This window comes from Belonocnema kinseyi, chromosome 4, assembly GCF_010883055.1.
Source record: "Belonocnema kinseyi isolate 2016_QV_RU_SX_M_011 chromosome 4, B_treatae_v1, whole genome shotgun sequence".
Lineage (NCBI taxonomy): Eukaryota > Metazoa > Arthropoda > Insecta > Hymenoptera > Cynipidae > Belonocnema > Belonocnema kinseyi.
The window spans coordinates 27,750,709-27,767,132 of NC_046660.1; the positions used below are offsets into that span (position 1 = coordinate 27,750,709).

Below are 16,424 nucleotides of genomic sequence, written 5' to 3' on the forward strand. Positions count from 1 at the left end.
AGTTTCAATTTTGAAATGTTGCTGCAAAGTTGCAATATTTCTGCAAGGTTGCAATAATTCTTTACTTTTTGAAGATATCTATATTTATGCAACTTTGCAATAATTATACAAACTGAAATATTTCTGCAAAGTTACAAAGTAGTTAAGTTTCTTCAGCTTTGCAATATTACTGCAAAGTTGCAATTTTTCACCAGGGTTGTAATAATTCTTCAATTTTTGAAGGTATCTGTATTTATGCAACTTTGTAATATATCTGAAACAAATTATTAATAACAACAACAAAAAAACCAAAAAAAAATAGAGTCTTATATTTTATTTTTTGTGTATATATAGCTGCTTGTAAGATAATATTTGACCGGACAGTAATACGGAGTGTACGTTTTTATAGTAATTGTATCTATAATAATTAAGTCTAATTGCATTTGTATAGTGACACTACATTATAATTATATTTTTAATTTAATGTTTACACAATGAATGAATATTTTGATTTAAAATTTCCTCTGAGATTTATTATTATACGTTTACAGCTGTCTTACAAAATTATTTTTTATTCTAGATTTTACACTTTCATATATCTAATATAATTCTTGTGAGATTTAATTTCTGTTTTAATGAGGAATGTATATTATAATAAAATAAGAAAAAATATTTTAATCAAAAGTAATTTTCCTTTTGGTTATCAATTATTGTGAGTTAAATCATATGTAAAATTTAATTGCCTGTTTGTAACTTGTACATATGCTTAAAAAAATAATAAAACCATCAATATGAACTAAAAATACTGAAAATACTGAAACAAATAAAAATAAATTTAATTTCAAGTTCATTTGCATGCAAAAATTAAGAACAAATTAAGAATAAAGTGAATATTGAAACGACTATGTAAAAAGTCCATAGGACTCGATTTCTAAGTCCTATAAAACCCTTTAAAATCACCCCTTACAGAATCCATTCAGACTAATAGTTTACGAGAAATTAATTTGTTAATTAAGGGTAGCGTGTTTTCAGAGAAGCCTGAATTTTAATAAATTTTCATTGTTGTAAAGCATTCTCTGATCAGATTTTTCTTAAAAAATTTATTAAGCGCAAGCTTAAAAGACTAAAAAAAACTTATCCCGAAATTCAAAATACAAAATTTACTGAGTGGGGGGGATTCTATTTTATTTAATTTTGCTGTGAGCAAATTAAAAGAAAAATTTACTTTATGAATGATCTAACGGATAGTTATTCTTCAAGAAAAACAACTTATTAAATTCACATAAAAATGTTTAAATTTTTAATAACAAATTGTCATAAACCATTTTTCTGTTTTAGAATGACAGTTGTCAAAAAATTAGAAAAAGTTTGTTTATGATCATTAATAAATTAAAACAGATTTTGTACAAAAATCCTTATTTTGAACAACAGATGGATACATTCAGTTATTTGTTTAAATAAAGTCTTTGAAAATATTATACAAAGTAAAAAAGTAACCAAAAATATTTCAAACTCTCAGGTCCTAGATGTTACTCCTAAATTATGAAAAAAATTATCCTAATTTAAAAAGGTTCTGCAATATAGTTAATTGAAATTGGTTCATACTTTACAAATTATTCATAATATTGTTCAATTTTTACAATTTCTAGATGCTGAATTTCACTCAATTTTTAACTTTGTTCAGCTTTTAACAGTCAAAATCTAAAAAAATTAAACAAAATTCTACGGATAAAGTTTGAATAAAATTGAAAATTATATTCTCAGTAGTTCAATTTTGAATTTTCTTTAATTCTCGATTTTCCACAATTTTTAGCAGTGGAATTTTCAACCGCTTAAAATTTAATTTGTAATTATTGTCATGCTGAACGTTGAAGAAAATTAAAAATTAAATTTTTAATTTTCTTCGATTTACAAAAAATGTAAGCTCACCTATTAGAAATTCAATTGTTGAATTTTCCATTTCAAAACATTAGAACATTTATATGTCAAACACAAAATTGTTGAAAATTCACATGCTGGAAATTGAAGAAAATTGAAAAGTCTACTGATTAAAATTCAATTTTCAACGGTCAAAAACAGCAGAGATTTGAAGAAAATTCCACTGAATTCTCAACAATTTAATTTTCAGTTTTATTCCTATTATAATTTTTAACAGTTAAAAATTTAATAAAATTTAAAATGCAGCTGTTTACAATTCAATTTTTAATTTTTATCAGTTAAAAATTCAAGAAAAGTGAAGAAAATTTAACTTTTTAAATTGGAAGCAAATTGAAAATTAATCTGTTCAAGATCAATAATTTTAAATTGAAGTAAAATTAATTTTCAACAGTTGAAAATTAAACAAAATTTTAATCTGAATTTTCAACATTTAAATTTTCGATTTTACTTATATTTCATTTTTCGATGTGTAAAAATTTAAGAATTGTGAAAATTTATCAGCTTAAAGGTTCAATTTTCAAACTTTTTACCAATCAATTATCAATTTTCAATTTTTGAAAATTCAAGAACGCTGAAGAAAATTCAAATGCTGAAAATAGAAAAAATTTAAACTATTCAAAATTGAAGAAAATTGCATTTTTAACAGTTGCAAAATGAAAACAATTGAGTTTTCAATTTTCTCGATTGTTCACTAGTCAGAAACTGTACAAAATCGAAAATTAAACTCTCAATACTTGAATATCTAATTTTTTCATATTAACAATTTTCAACTGTCTAAAATTTAAGAAAATTGAAAATTCAATGCCTGAAAATTCAAAGAATTTAAAATTAATCTGTTTAAAATTCAATCTTCAATAGCTTACACTTCAAGAAAAATTAAGAGAATGAAACTTCAGTAAATAGAAACAAATATAAAATTCAATTGCTAAACATTAAACTATTTAAAATAGAAGAAAATTTAATTTTCAACGGTTGAACTTCTAATAGTTAAAAATAAAAAAACGGTAAATTGAATTTCAAACAGTTGAATTTTCAACAAGTGAATTTTCAATTTTCTTCAGTTTTCAAAAGTTTCATTTACAAGTCTTGAAAATTTAAGAAAATTGTAAAATGAAGAAAATTGAAAATTCTACAGCCGAAATTAGAGAAAATGGAAAATTGAATTTTCAACAGTTACATTTCAAACAACTGAATTTTCAAATTTTACCAATTTTCAATAGCTCAATTTATAACACTTGAAAATTTATGGATATTGTTATTTGAAAAAAATTGAGCATTCAACTTTTGTTAATTGAAGAAATAGGAAAATTCAACAAATCTGAACTGTAGAAATGTGAATAAAATTGAATTTTTAATTTTCTTTAATATTGATCGGTTTGAAATGGAACAAAATTAAAAATTAAATTCTCAGCAGTTGTATATTCAATTTTTTCCAATTTCCATCTGTTGAAATTTTTTTTTCATTGAAAATTCAACGGCTGAATGTTTAAGAAATTTTAATATAAACTGTTTAAAATTCAATTTTCAGCAGTTCAGTTTTCAATAGTTCAATTTATAACTCTTGAAAATTTAAGAAAATTGTGAATAGAAGAAAATTGAAAATTCAACTTCTGTTAATTGAATGAATAGGAAATTTCAATTTTTGAAACATGAATAAAATTGAATTTTTTAATTTTTCATTATTCTGAAAGTAAGCAAAATTGAATTCCCAACAGTTGCATATTACTTTTTTTTAAATTTTAAATTCAACGGCTGAATTTTCAAAGGAATTTTAAATTAAATTGTTTAAAATTCGATTTTGAGTTGTTGGAGATTCATGAAAAATGAAGAAAATGAAACTGCCGAGAACGGAAAAAAATTGATAATTCAACTTTATAAACATAAACTATTTAAAATTGAATAAAATTGAATTTTCAACAGTTAAATTTTCATCAGTAGAATTTTCCATTTTCTTTCTTTTTCAAAAGTTCAATTCACAACTCTTGAATATTTAGGAAAATTGTAAATTGAAGAAAATGGAAAAAAGAAATGCGGAAAACTAAAAAAAAATGAAAAATTCAACTGCTGAAAATGGAAGAAAATGGAGAATTCGACTGATCTCCACTGTTGAAAAATTAATAATATTGAATTTTCAATTTTATTGAATATTCATCGGTCAGAAATTGAACAAAATCGAAAATTGAATACTTAAAAGTTAAATGTTGCATTATTTTCATATTTGAATGGAAAATTTCAGTTTTAACAGTCAAATTTTGAACAGTAGAATTTTCAAATTTCAACCATTTTTAGCATAGTTCAATTTTCAACTTACAACTCTTGAAAATTAAAAAAAAAGTTTTAATTCAATTACTAAAAATAGAAGAGAATGGAAAATTCAACTGATAATTTTATACGAGAAGTTAATAAATAAACATTTCAACCCACAAAAAAAAATTAGAAAGCTTAAAAAGAAAGTGGATTTATTCGAAAGCGGTTTACCATCGGCAAATAATATTTTGAAAAATAAATACTCATCCATTGGACTCTCATTAAAGAATTTTCGCGATTAAAAAAATCCCCTGTTAGTCAAATTATGGACACTTGAGTACGAAAATATGTAAAATTATAAAATAAAAAACGTTTTTGAAATATTTTTGGATTTTTTTGTTAGTCGATAAGATAGAAATTTATTTTACTGACATACCGACCGAGTTACCTTATATCGACCGCGTCTTTGAAACACGAGTTGTGACTTTCCGCTTGTGACGTGGAAATCAAAGCGACACAATATGTCAATATGAAGTGATATAACGCCGATTTTATTAATTTTCAGTGAAATTTTACAGTTTGTGGAAGTAAAAATTACATTAAAAAGGTGTTAAATGTATCCAAAAGTATTAAGTGTCTCGTGAAGTGTTTAAAGAAGAGTTTATCAATATTTACGTATTATTAAAACAAGAAAAATGACTTCTGTTGATTGGGATGAAGTAAAAAGACTCGCTGCTGACTTTCAAAAAGCTCAGCTTAGTTTTTCTTTACAAAAGTAAGTACAATTTAATACAGACTTACAATTATTTCCTTGTTTCTTAAAAAAAAAAATATTACATAACCTATAAAGACATATTTCATGACCTACAAAATTGAACCATCAATATGAAAAATTAACATTGCTATTCATTATTTATGAATAATATTGATCTAAACAATTTAAATATGTTTCTAAGCGCCCTAATAATGTTTATAACCTCAAACATAACCTCAAACATAACCTCAAACTTAATAATGTTTTTAAACAATCAAACAAACGAGTACTGCTGACAGTTGTCTTGAATTATAAAAGAGAAATCGAATTATTGTATAACGATATTTTCAACTTTTTGAAATATATTTAGTAGTTTAATATTTAATAGTTCAATTTTCAACAACAAAAAAATGAAAAATATAGTAATTGACATTAAAAATAAAAAAGATTTGACAATTCGACTGTTTTCTAAAAAATTCATCCTTATGGCTGTAATATTTAATTTTTGTAGAAAATTATTCTTTTTTAATTGAAATTGCATCTTTTTGTTAGAATATGAACTTTTTGGTTGAAAGTTCATCTCCTCCGTAAAAAACCGAACTATTTTGATCAAAAGTTCGAATTTCTTTATGTTGAAAATCAATTTGTTTTACTGAAAATGTCATTATTCAAATTTTTTCGTAATAATTAATCTGCTTGGTTGAATTTTTAACTACTATGTTAAAAATTAATTTTTTTGGGTAAAGATTGATCATTTTTAGTGAAAATTTATCTCCTTGGTTGAAAATTCATTTTTCTTTAATTAATTTATTAAACTGAAAATTTAACTTTTTCATTTATGGTTGAAAATTAAACAATTTTGTTTCAAATTCGTCCTCATTGGTCGCATTAACTGTTTCTGATTTCAAATTTAAATCTTGTTTGGTTTAAATATTAACTTTCACATTTTTTGTGGAGAATTTGTATTTTTGTGGATAATTTGTATATTTTTTAAATTAAATACTGGGTTAAAATTTGAACTGCTGAATTAAAATTAATTTTTTTTTTTAATTAATATTTTTTGTTAAAAATCCGTCTTTTCTGGTATATAATTAATCTATTTAGTGGAAAATTCAACTATTTAATTCAGATTTGATTCATTTTGTTTGAAGATTCATATTTTCAGTTAAAAAATTGATCCATTTGGTTGAAAAATTAACTATTTTGTTGAACATTTTTTTTCTGTTAAAAATTAACATTTTTTGGCAGAAAAATTAAAATTAAACCATTTACTTGAAAGATTTTTTGTTAAAAATTTATATTTTCTGATATCAACTTAATCTTTTTATTTGAAGGTTTAAATATCTGGATCAGAATATATTTTATTTGGTTGAAAATTTAACTGTTTTGTTGATATTTTTTGTTTAATTAATTCTTTATTTGGCAATTTAATTACTCTATTTCTAGTTGAAAATTAATTTATTTTGGTTGAAAATTAACCTTTTTGGTTAAAAATTCATTTTTTTGTTGTTGGAAATTTAACGATTTAATTGAAAATTCGTTTTTCAAATTGGTTGAAATAATTTTTTCGACTGAAAATTTGGTTGAAAATTCAACTATTATGAGAGAAAATTCAACTAATTGATTGAAAATAAAATTTTTATTGAACATTAATTTTTTGATGAAAATTCATCGTTTTAATAAAAAATTCATGTTTTCAACTAAATATTTATCTTTTTTAGTTGAAAATTAAATTACTTTTATGAATATTCATATTTTTATGTTAAAAATTTGTCTTTTATGGTATAAAATTAATCTTCTTGGTTGAAAATTAAACTTCTTGTTTAAAAATTCATTTGTTCATTATTGAAAATGTAACCGTTTAGTTAAAAAATTCGTTTTTCTAATTGATTAGAATAAGTTCTTTGACTGAAAATTTAACTGTCAGGTTAGTTATTTTGTTTAAAATTTAAGAATTTTGTTAGAAAGTCATTGTGTTTGTATGAAAACTAAACTGGTTTGTCAAAAATTTGTTGTTTTTTATTAATATTAATCTTTTTAAAAAAAACTACGATATAAAATTAATGGTTGAATTTTTTTTAAGATTCATATTTTTCAGTAAATCTAAAAAATCTTTTTTGGTCGTTGAAAATTGATCAATCTAGTTGGAAATACGTTTCTCTAATTGTTTAAAATAATTTATATACTGAAAATTTAACTATTTATTTATCTTTTTTGGTTGAAAATTTGTCTATTTTGATGCAAATTTAATTATTTTGTTGAAGATTCCAGAATTTTGTTAAAAAGTCATCCTTTTTGGATGAAAATTAAACTGTTTTGTTGAAAATTCGTTGTTTTTGTTGGTGTTGGAAATTCAACTGTTTCTAAAAGTTTAACTCTTATATTTCTAGTTAAAAATTCATCTTTTTTGGCAGAAAACTAAACTTTTTGGTTAAAAATTTATTTTTTTGTTTCGGGAATTTAACAGTTTAGTTGGAAATTCGTTTTTCTATTTGTTTGAAAGAATTTATTTGTCTGAAAATTTAACTATTTTATTTAGCCTTGCAAATGTATCTTTTTTTATTGAAAATTCATTTTTTTCAGTTAAAAATTGATTCATTCAGTTGAAAAATGAACTATTTAGTTGATTTTTTTTAATTTAACTAATTCATTTCTAGTGGAAAATTCATATTTTTTGGTAGAAAATTAAATTTAAGAATTTAGTCGGAAATTCGTTTTTCTAATTGTTTCAACAAATTTCTTTGACTGATATTTTTTTTATTTCAATACAAATTTAATGGATTTGTTGACAACCTAATTTTTGTTAAAAAGTTATCCTTTTTGGTTGAAAATTCAACTGTTTTTATTAAAATTCTTCTTTTTTTTGGAAAATTAACTATTCCGGGAGAAAATTAAGCCACTTGTGAATATTCGTCATTTTAGTTAAAAATCCGTTTTGTTAACTAAATATTAATCTTTTTCAGTTGAAAATTCATATTTTTTTGTTAAAAATTTTATCTTTTATGCTATAAAATTAATCTTTTTGATTGAAAATTCAACTATCTATCTAAAAATTGTTGTTTTTTTTTTTTGTTGAAGGCTCATATTCTTAGTAAAAAATAATATAATTTGGTTGAAAAATTAACTATTTTATTGAAAATTAATTATTTAACCGAAAATTCAACTACTGTATTACTAGTTAAAAATTCATCTTTTTCGTATAAAATAAAACTTCTTGGTTAAATATTCATTTATTTTTGTTGAAACTAACCATTTGGTGGAAAAATCGTTTTTCTTTTAATTTTTATTATTTTTTATATAATTAATCTATTTCTAGTTGAAAATTCACCTTTTTGGCAGAAAATTAAAGTTCTTCGTTAAAAATTCATTTTTTCTTTTTGGTAATTTAACATTTTAGTTGAAAATTTATTTTTCTGATTATTTGAAAGAATTTCTTTGCCTAATATTTTTTTATTTGTATACAAATTTAATTGTTTTGTTTAAAATTTAAAAAATTTTGTTAAAAAGTTATCCTTTTTGAATGAAAATTAAACTGTTTTGTTAAAAATTCGTATTTATTTTCTTGAAAATTCAACTATTTTGGGAGAAAATTTAACCACGTGGTTGAAAATTAAATTTTTCGTTGAGCATTAATTTTTTGTATGAATATTCATCATTTTAGTTAAAAATTCATTTTTTTAACTAAATATTTTTCTTTTTCAGTTGAAAATTCCTTTTTTTTGGGAGTAAAAATTCGTCTTTTATGGCATAAAATTAATCTTCTTGGTTAAGAAATTCAACCATCTAGTTAAAAATTGATTTTTAGGTTGAAGAATCATCTTTTTAGTTAAAAAATAATTTCATTTGGTTGAAAAATTAATTATTTTGTTGAAAATTCTTTTTCTCGGTTGAAAATTAATTCCTTAAGCGAAAATTCAACCACTGTATTTCTAGTGTAGAAAATTCACCTTTTTTAGTAGAAAATTAAACCACTTTAATGAAAATTAAATTTTTCGTTAAACATTCATTTTTTGGATGAATATTCATCATTTTAGTTGAAAATTTCTTTTTTTAACTAAATATTTGTCTTTTTTAGTTGAAAACTAAATTATTATTATGATGAGTAGTCACCTTTTTTATCAAAAATTCGTCTTTTATGGTTTAAAATTAATCTTCTTGGTAAGAAATTCAACTATCTGGTTCAAATTCGATTATTTTGTTGAAAGATTCAGATTTTCAGATGAAAATTAATACATTTGGTTAAAAAATAATTATTTTGTTAAAAATTCTTTTTGTTTTCGTTTAAAATTTTTTATTTTTTAACTGAAAATTTAACTAATGGATTTCTAGTTGAAAAATGGCCTTTTTTGGTAGAAAATTAAACTTCTTGGTTAAATATTAATTTGTTGTTGTTGAAACTAACCATTTAGTTATAAAATCGTTTTTCTAATTGCTTAAAATAATTTCCTTCACTGAAAATTTAACTATTTTCTTAGGCTTGCAAGTGTATCTTTTTTGGTTGAAAATTCTTATTTTTTTTTAATTAAAAATTGATTCATTCGGTTGAAAAATGAACCATTTGGTTGACTTTTTTTTATTTAACTAATCCATTTCTAGTAGAAAATTCCTTTTTTTTAATTTTTATTCAGTTGAATATTTAAATATTTTGTTTAGGCTTAAAAATGTATCTTTTTTGGTTAAAAATCCATTTTTTCAGTTAAAGATTGATTCATTAGGTTGAAAAATGAACTATTTGGTTGAGTTTTTTTCCTTTAACTAATCCATTTCTAGTGGAAAATTCATATTTTTGGTAGAAAATTAAACTTCTTAGTTAAATATTTTTTCTTTTTGACAATGAAAAAATGACAGATATTTTTTTATTTCTATAAAAATTTAATTTTTTTGTTGACAAAATTCGTCTTTTTGTTGGAAATTCAACTATTTTGGGATAAAATTCAAGCACGTGGTTGAAAATTAAATTTTTCGTTGAGCATCAATTTTTTGGGTTGATGATTCATGTTTTTTAGCTAAAAATTCATCATTTTCGGTATAAAATTAATGTTGTTGGTTGAAAATTCAACAATCTGGTTAAAAATTTATTTCTTTGGTTGAAGATTCATCTTTTTAGTTAAAAATAATTTCATTTGGTTGAAAAATGAACTATTTTGCAAAAAATTCTTATTTTATTGGTTGAATAATAATTCTTTAACCGAAAATTTAACTACTGTATTTCTAGTTTAAAATTCACCTTTTTTAGTAGAAAATTAAACCACTTGATTGAAAATTAAATTTTTCATTGAACATTAATTTTTTGGATGAAGATTCATCATTTTGGTGAAAAATTCATTTTTTTAAATAAATAATTAGCTTTTTTAGTTATGGTTAAAATTTGATTATTTGGTTACAAGATTCATATTTTTAGTTAAAAATTAATTCATTTAGATAAAAAATAAACAGTTTTGGTAAAAAGTTTTTTTGTTTTTGTTTAAAAATTGTTTCTTTAACTGAAAATTTAACTAATGGATTTCTAGTTGAAAATTCATCTTTTTTGTAAAAAATTAAACTTCTTGATTAAAAATGGATTTTTTTCTTCTTGACAATTTAACCATTTAGTTGAAAAATTGTTTTTCTAATTTCTTAAAATAATTTTTTTGACTGAAAATTTTAATATTTTACTTAGGCTTGAAAATGTGTTTTTTTTTTATTTGAAAATTCATCTTCTTCGTCAAAAATTCATATTTTCTGATAGAAAACTAATCTCAATTAATAAAACCCAAATTATTTCTGTTTTGGTAGCAATTTGAACTCCTTGCAATTAAACTGCTTTGTTAAAAATTCGTTTTTTTTTCTTGAAAATTAAACTATTTTGGGAAAAAAATCAACAACGTGGTTCAAAAATAAATTTTTCGTTGCGCATTAATTTTTCGGATGAATATTCATCGTTTTAGTTAAAAATGAATTTTTTTAAACCAAATATTTATATTTTTTAGTTAAAAGTTCATATTTTTTTGGTAAAAATTCGTCTTTTATGGTTTAAAATTATTCTTCTTAGTTGAAAATTCAACTATCTAGTTAAAAATGACTCTTTTTGGCTGAAGATTCATCTTTGCAGTTAAAAATAATTTTATTTGGTTGAATAATTAATTGTTTTGTTGAAAATTGTTTTTTTTCAGTTGAAAATTAATTCTTTAACCGAAAATTTAAGTACTTTATTTCTAGTTGAAAATTCACCTTTTTTGGCAAAAAATTAAACTTCTTGGTTGAAAATTGATTTTTTCTTTTCGGCAATTTAACAATTTGGTTGGAAATTTTTCCATTTTGTGAGAAACTTCAACCACTTGATTGAAAATTAAATTTTTCGTTGAACATTCATTTTTTAGATGAAGATTCGTCATTTTAGTTAAAAATTAATTTTTTTTACGAAATATTTATCTTTTTTAGTTGAAAATTAAATTATTTTGATGAGTATTCACCTTTTTTTTGGTAAAAATTCGTCGTTTATGATTTAAAATTAATATTCTTGGTTGAAAATTCAAATATCTGTTTCAAATTCGATTATTTTTTTGGAAGATTCATATTTTCAGTTAAAAATTAATTCATTTGGTTAAAAAATGATCTATTTTGTTAAAAATTCTTTCTTTAACTGAAAATTTAACTAATGGATTTCTATTTAAATATTCATCTTTTTGGAATTTTAACCATTTAGTTGAAAATTCATTTTTCTAATTGTTTGAAAGAATTTCTTTGACCTCAAATTTAATTATTTTATTTAAGTTTGAAACTGAAACTTTTTTGGTTGAAAAATTTTTCTATTTCGTAGAAATTCGTCTTTTATGGTATAAAATTAATCTTGTTCGTTGAAAATTTAACTATCTAGTTAAAATTGATTTTTTGGTTGAAAAATTAAATATCTTGTTGAAAATTATTTTACTTTCGGTCAAAAATTAATTTTTTAACTATAAATTAAACCACTCTATTTCTAGTTGAAAAATTGTTTGTCTAATTGCTTAAAATAATTTCTTTGACTGAAAATTTAACTTTGAAAATGTATCGTTTTTTATTTAAAAAATTAATCTTTTTCGTTAAAAATGTATCTATTCTGATAGAAAATTAATCTGAGTAAAATCAAAATTATTTTCAGACTCTCTGAACGCAATTGCATCGAGATAATTACAAAGCTTACAGAAGCAAAGCTTCTGAACGTAATTTTCACAAATGACGGAAAAGAATACGTAACACCTCAGCACCTCGGAAATGAAATAAAAGATGAATTATACGTGCATGGAGGGCGAATTAATTTAGTCGAATTAGCAACAATTTTGAACGTGGATTTGTCACAAATTTCAAAATCAGTCAACGATATCGAGAAGCACGATAAAACATTGAAACTCGTCCTCGGGCAGCTGATCGATCGCAATTATTTGATAAGAATCGCAGGGGAAATTAATGATAAACTGAGTCAACATGGTCACATCAATATATCCGATTTGACTCTCCAATATGATTTACCGGCCGAATTTTTGCAATCTTTGATCGAAAAAGAGCTGGGAAAAATTGTATTTGGCAAACAAGATCCACAAGATCCAAGAATTTTTTACACTGAAGGATTTGTGGCGAGAAACAAGGCGAAAGTTCGAGGAGCCTTATCAGCTATCACAAAACCGACACCTCTTTCAGCGATTTTGGGCCAATGTGGAGTTCCAGATAGAATTTTCTTTTGTAAGATCCTTTTTTCTTTATTTTTTACTACATTTTTTTCCTATATCCCTCAAATTTTCTTTAAATATTTCATCATTTTCAAACTATATTTCAGTTAAACATTATTTTAGAAAAGCCTTCGGTTTATTTTCGAAGCAACATTTACAGTTTTTCTGTCCAATATTTTTAAATTATTTAAAGGAACCTTTTAATTTTTATTTTATGTATTATTCTTTAGTCAAAAAATGGTAAAAATACCCCTTTTTCCTACTGTTTTGTAATTAAATTTAAAATATTTTGGTTAAAATATCAACTATTACATTTTATATTGAGAAATATTTTTTTAGTTTATAATTCAACTGCTTTTATTTATTTATTTTTTTGTTTTTGAGGGTTCATTATTTTCATTGAGAATTTACATCTTTGGATAAAATTTTTACTATTTTATTAGAAATTCATTTTTTTTCTAGCTTGCAAATTCATTTTTTTTTTAACTGAAAATTGAACCATTTCACTTTTGACTGGCAATTTTTTTTGTATTGACAATTCAGCTGTTTGGTTAAAAATTTATGTATTTTTTTATAATTTATAAAAAATTTCAACCAAATAGTTTATTTGTACGAACTTTTATTTAAAAAAATTAAATCTTCAAAATTATAAAATGGAATAGTTATATTTTCAGTTTTGAAAAAATATTCAAAAGAAGAAAAAAAAACGAATTTTTGATTTTTTAAACAAAACTATGCATTTTCAACCAAGAAGATTAATATTTAACAACAAAAAAAGAATTTCTACAAAATAGTTCAAATTTCAACCAAAAAATGAAGTTTCAACTACATAAATAAATTTTTAACTACAATAATGAACCAATCAACTAAGAGGATTCATTTTCTACGAATGAATTTTCATCGAAATAATTAAATTTTCAACTAAAAAAAAAAATCAATTTTCAAGCATAAATGAAATAATTAGATTTTTGGTAAAAAAAATTATTTTTAACCAAAAAGAAAACGCATTTTGAAGTACATTATTGAAATTTTAATCATTTACATATGTTTTATTTCAAGAAAAGATGAATTTTTAGCCAAGAAGAATAATTATCTACCAAAAAAAAAAAACGAATTTTCGGTTAAAGAATTGAATTTTCGAAAAACAAAAATAATTAAACTGTCAAGCGTGAATAAAGTAATTAAATTTTTAGTCAAAAAAATTATTTTAAATCATTAGAAAAGCGAATTTTCAACTAACAAAATTATTTTCAACAAAAAAATGAATTTTTAACCAAGAAGTATAATTTTCTACAAAAAAATTGAATTTTCCACTAGAAATGCATGAGTTAAATAAAAAAATTGTAAAAATTTCAGCCAAATAGATAATTTTTCAACCGAAAGAATCAATTTTTAACTGAAAAAATGTATTTTCAACCAAAAAATATACATTTTCAAGCTTAAGTAAAATAATTAAATTTTCAGTTAAGGAAATTATTTTAAGTAATTAAAAAAAAAGATTTTTCAACAAAATAGTTAATTTTTCAACTAAATAAAATTATTTTTAACTGCAAAAATGAATCTTCAGCAAGAAAGAGTCATTTTTTAACTAGATAGTTGAATTTTCAACCAAGAAGAATAATTTTAAACCATAAAAGACGAATTCTTAGCAAAAAAGATAAATTTTCAACTAAAAAAGATAGATATTTATTTTAAAAAATTAATTTATAACTACAATCATGAATATTCATCCCAAAAATTAATTTTTAATTAAGCCACGTGGTTAAATTTTCTCCCAAAATAGTTGAATTTTCAAGAACAAAAAATACGAATTTTTAACAAAACAGTTTAATTTTCATCCAAAAAGGATGAGTTTTTAACAAAATTCTTTAATTTTTAACAAAAACATTAAATTTGTATCAAAATAAAAAAAAAATCAGTTGAAGAAATTCTTTCAAACAATTTGAAAAACAAATTTCCAACTAAATTGTTAAATTGCCAAAAAGAAAAAAATGCATTTTTACCCAGAAATTTAATTTTCTAACAAAAAAGATGAATTTTTCTACTAGAAATGGATGAGTTAAATTTTTTAAAAAATCTTAATCAAATAGTTCCTTTTTCAATCAAATAAATCAATTTTTAACTGAAAAAAATGAATTTTCAACCAAAAGATACTTTTGCAAGCCTAAATAAAATAGTTAAATTTCCAGTCAATGAAAATATTTTAGACAATTAGAAAAGCGAATTTTTAACTAAATGGTTAAATTTTCAACTAAAAAAGATCTTTTTTTAAATATAAATTAAATAGTTAGATTTTCGGTAAAAAGATTGTTTTCAACCAAAAATAAAACGAATTTTGAAGAAAATGATTGAAATCTAAAATATATATATTTTTTTCTTTCTTGAAAAGATGAATTTTTAGCCAGGAATAATAATTTTCTGCTATAAAAACAACGAATTTTCCACTAGAAATGGATTATTTAAATGAAAGAAAAAGAATTTTTAACTAAATAGTCCATTTTTCAACCGAATGAATCAATTTTGAACTGAAAAAAATTAAGTTTCAACCAAAAAAAGATACATTTTTTAACCTAATGAAAATTTAAACTTTCTGAAAAAAATAAGTTTTGAACCAAAAGGTTAAATTTTTCACAAAAAGAAAGAAAAGAAATCACTAGAAATAGAGAATTTCATAATTTAGTCAAAGAATTAATCTTGAACCAAAAAAAAAAAGTTTAAATTAAACAGTTAATTTTTAACTGAAAAAATAAATCTTTAACAAAAGCAATAAATTTTGAACCAGATAGATGAATTTCCATTTAAGATTCATGTTTTTATACAAGAAATGACGAATTTTGAACTAAAAAAATATGAATTTTCATAAAAATAATTGAAATCTCAACAACAAAAATGTACATTTTCAAACCTAAATATAATAGTAAAATTTTCAGCGAAAGAAATTATTTTAAACAATTAGAAAAATAAATTTTGAAGTAAATGGTTACATTTTCAACCAAAAAGTTAAATAAAGTAGTTTAATTTCCAAATAAATCATTCATTTTCAACCAGAAAAATAATAATTTTCAATCAAATTAATTAATTGTTAACTAAAAAGATGAATCTTCAACCAAAAAAATCAATTTTTAACCAGGTAGTTGAATCTTCAACTGAGATGATTAATATTATACCAAAAAAAAATCGAATTTTAATAAAAAATAATTGAATTTTCAACCCAAAAATATGAAATTTCAAGCCTAAATTAAGTAGTTACATTTTTAAAGAAATTATTTCAAAACTTTAGAAAAACGATTTTTTAACTAAATTCTTGAATTTCCAAAAAAATAATTTAATTTGTATAAAAATAATAAAATTTTCAACCAAACAAGATAAATTTTCAAGCCTAAATAAAATAGTTACATTTTTAGTCAAAAAAAATAATTAAAACAATTAGAAAACAAATTTTCAAATAAATTTGTCAATTTCCAAGCAAATGGTTAAATTTTTAACAAAAAAAAATGAATTTTTACCCAAGAAGTTAAATTTTGTACCAAAAAAGATTAATTTTTAACTAGAAGTAAAATAATTCTATAACTAAAAAAAATTTAACTATTTTATTTAGACTTGAAAATGTATCTTTTTTTTGGGGTTAAAAAGCTGATTATATCGGTACAAATTTATTTTGATGAAAATTCTAGAATTTTGTTAAAAATCCTTTTTTTTTTGACGAATTTTTATAAAAACAGTTTAATTTTCATCCAAAAAGGAAGATTTTTCAACAAATTTCTTGAATTTTTAACAAAATAATTAAATTTATTTCGAAATAATCAGTTTTTTAACAAACA

At 21.8% G+C, this 16,424-nt stretch overlaps 1 protein-coding gene across 1 annotated transcript in view; it reads left to right on the forward strand.

The window, feature by feature from the left end:
• The first annotated feature begins 4,671 nt into the window (after window positions 1-4,671).
• Window positions 4,672-16,424, forward strand: part of LOC117171665 (E3 UFM1-protein ligase 1 homolog) — a 35,665-nt gene continuing 23,912 nt past the window's right edge. The window contains exons 1-2 of the mRNA XM_033359176.1: window positions 4,672-4,939; window positions 12,039-12,616. Coding sequence (XP_033215067.1) covers window positions 4,860-4,939; window positions 12,039-12,616 — 658 coding nt within the window. The 5' untranslated portion in view covers window positions 4,672-4,859. The remainder of the gene's footprint in view (window positions 4,940-12,038; window positions 12,617-16,424) is intronic.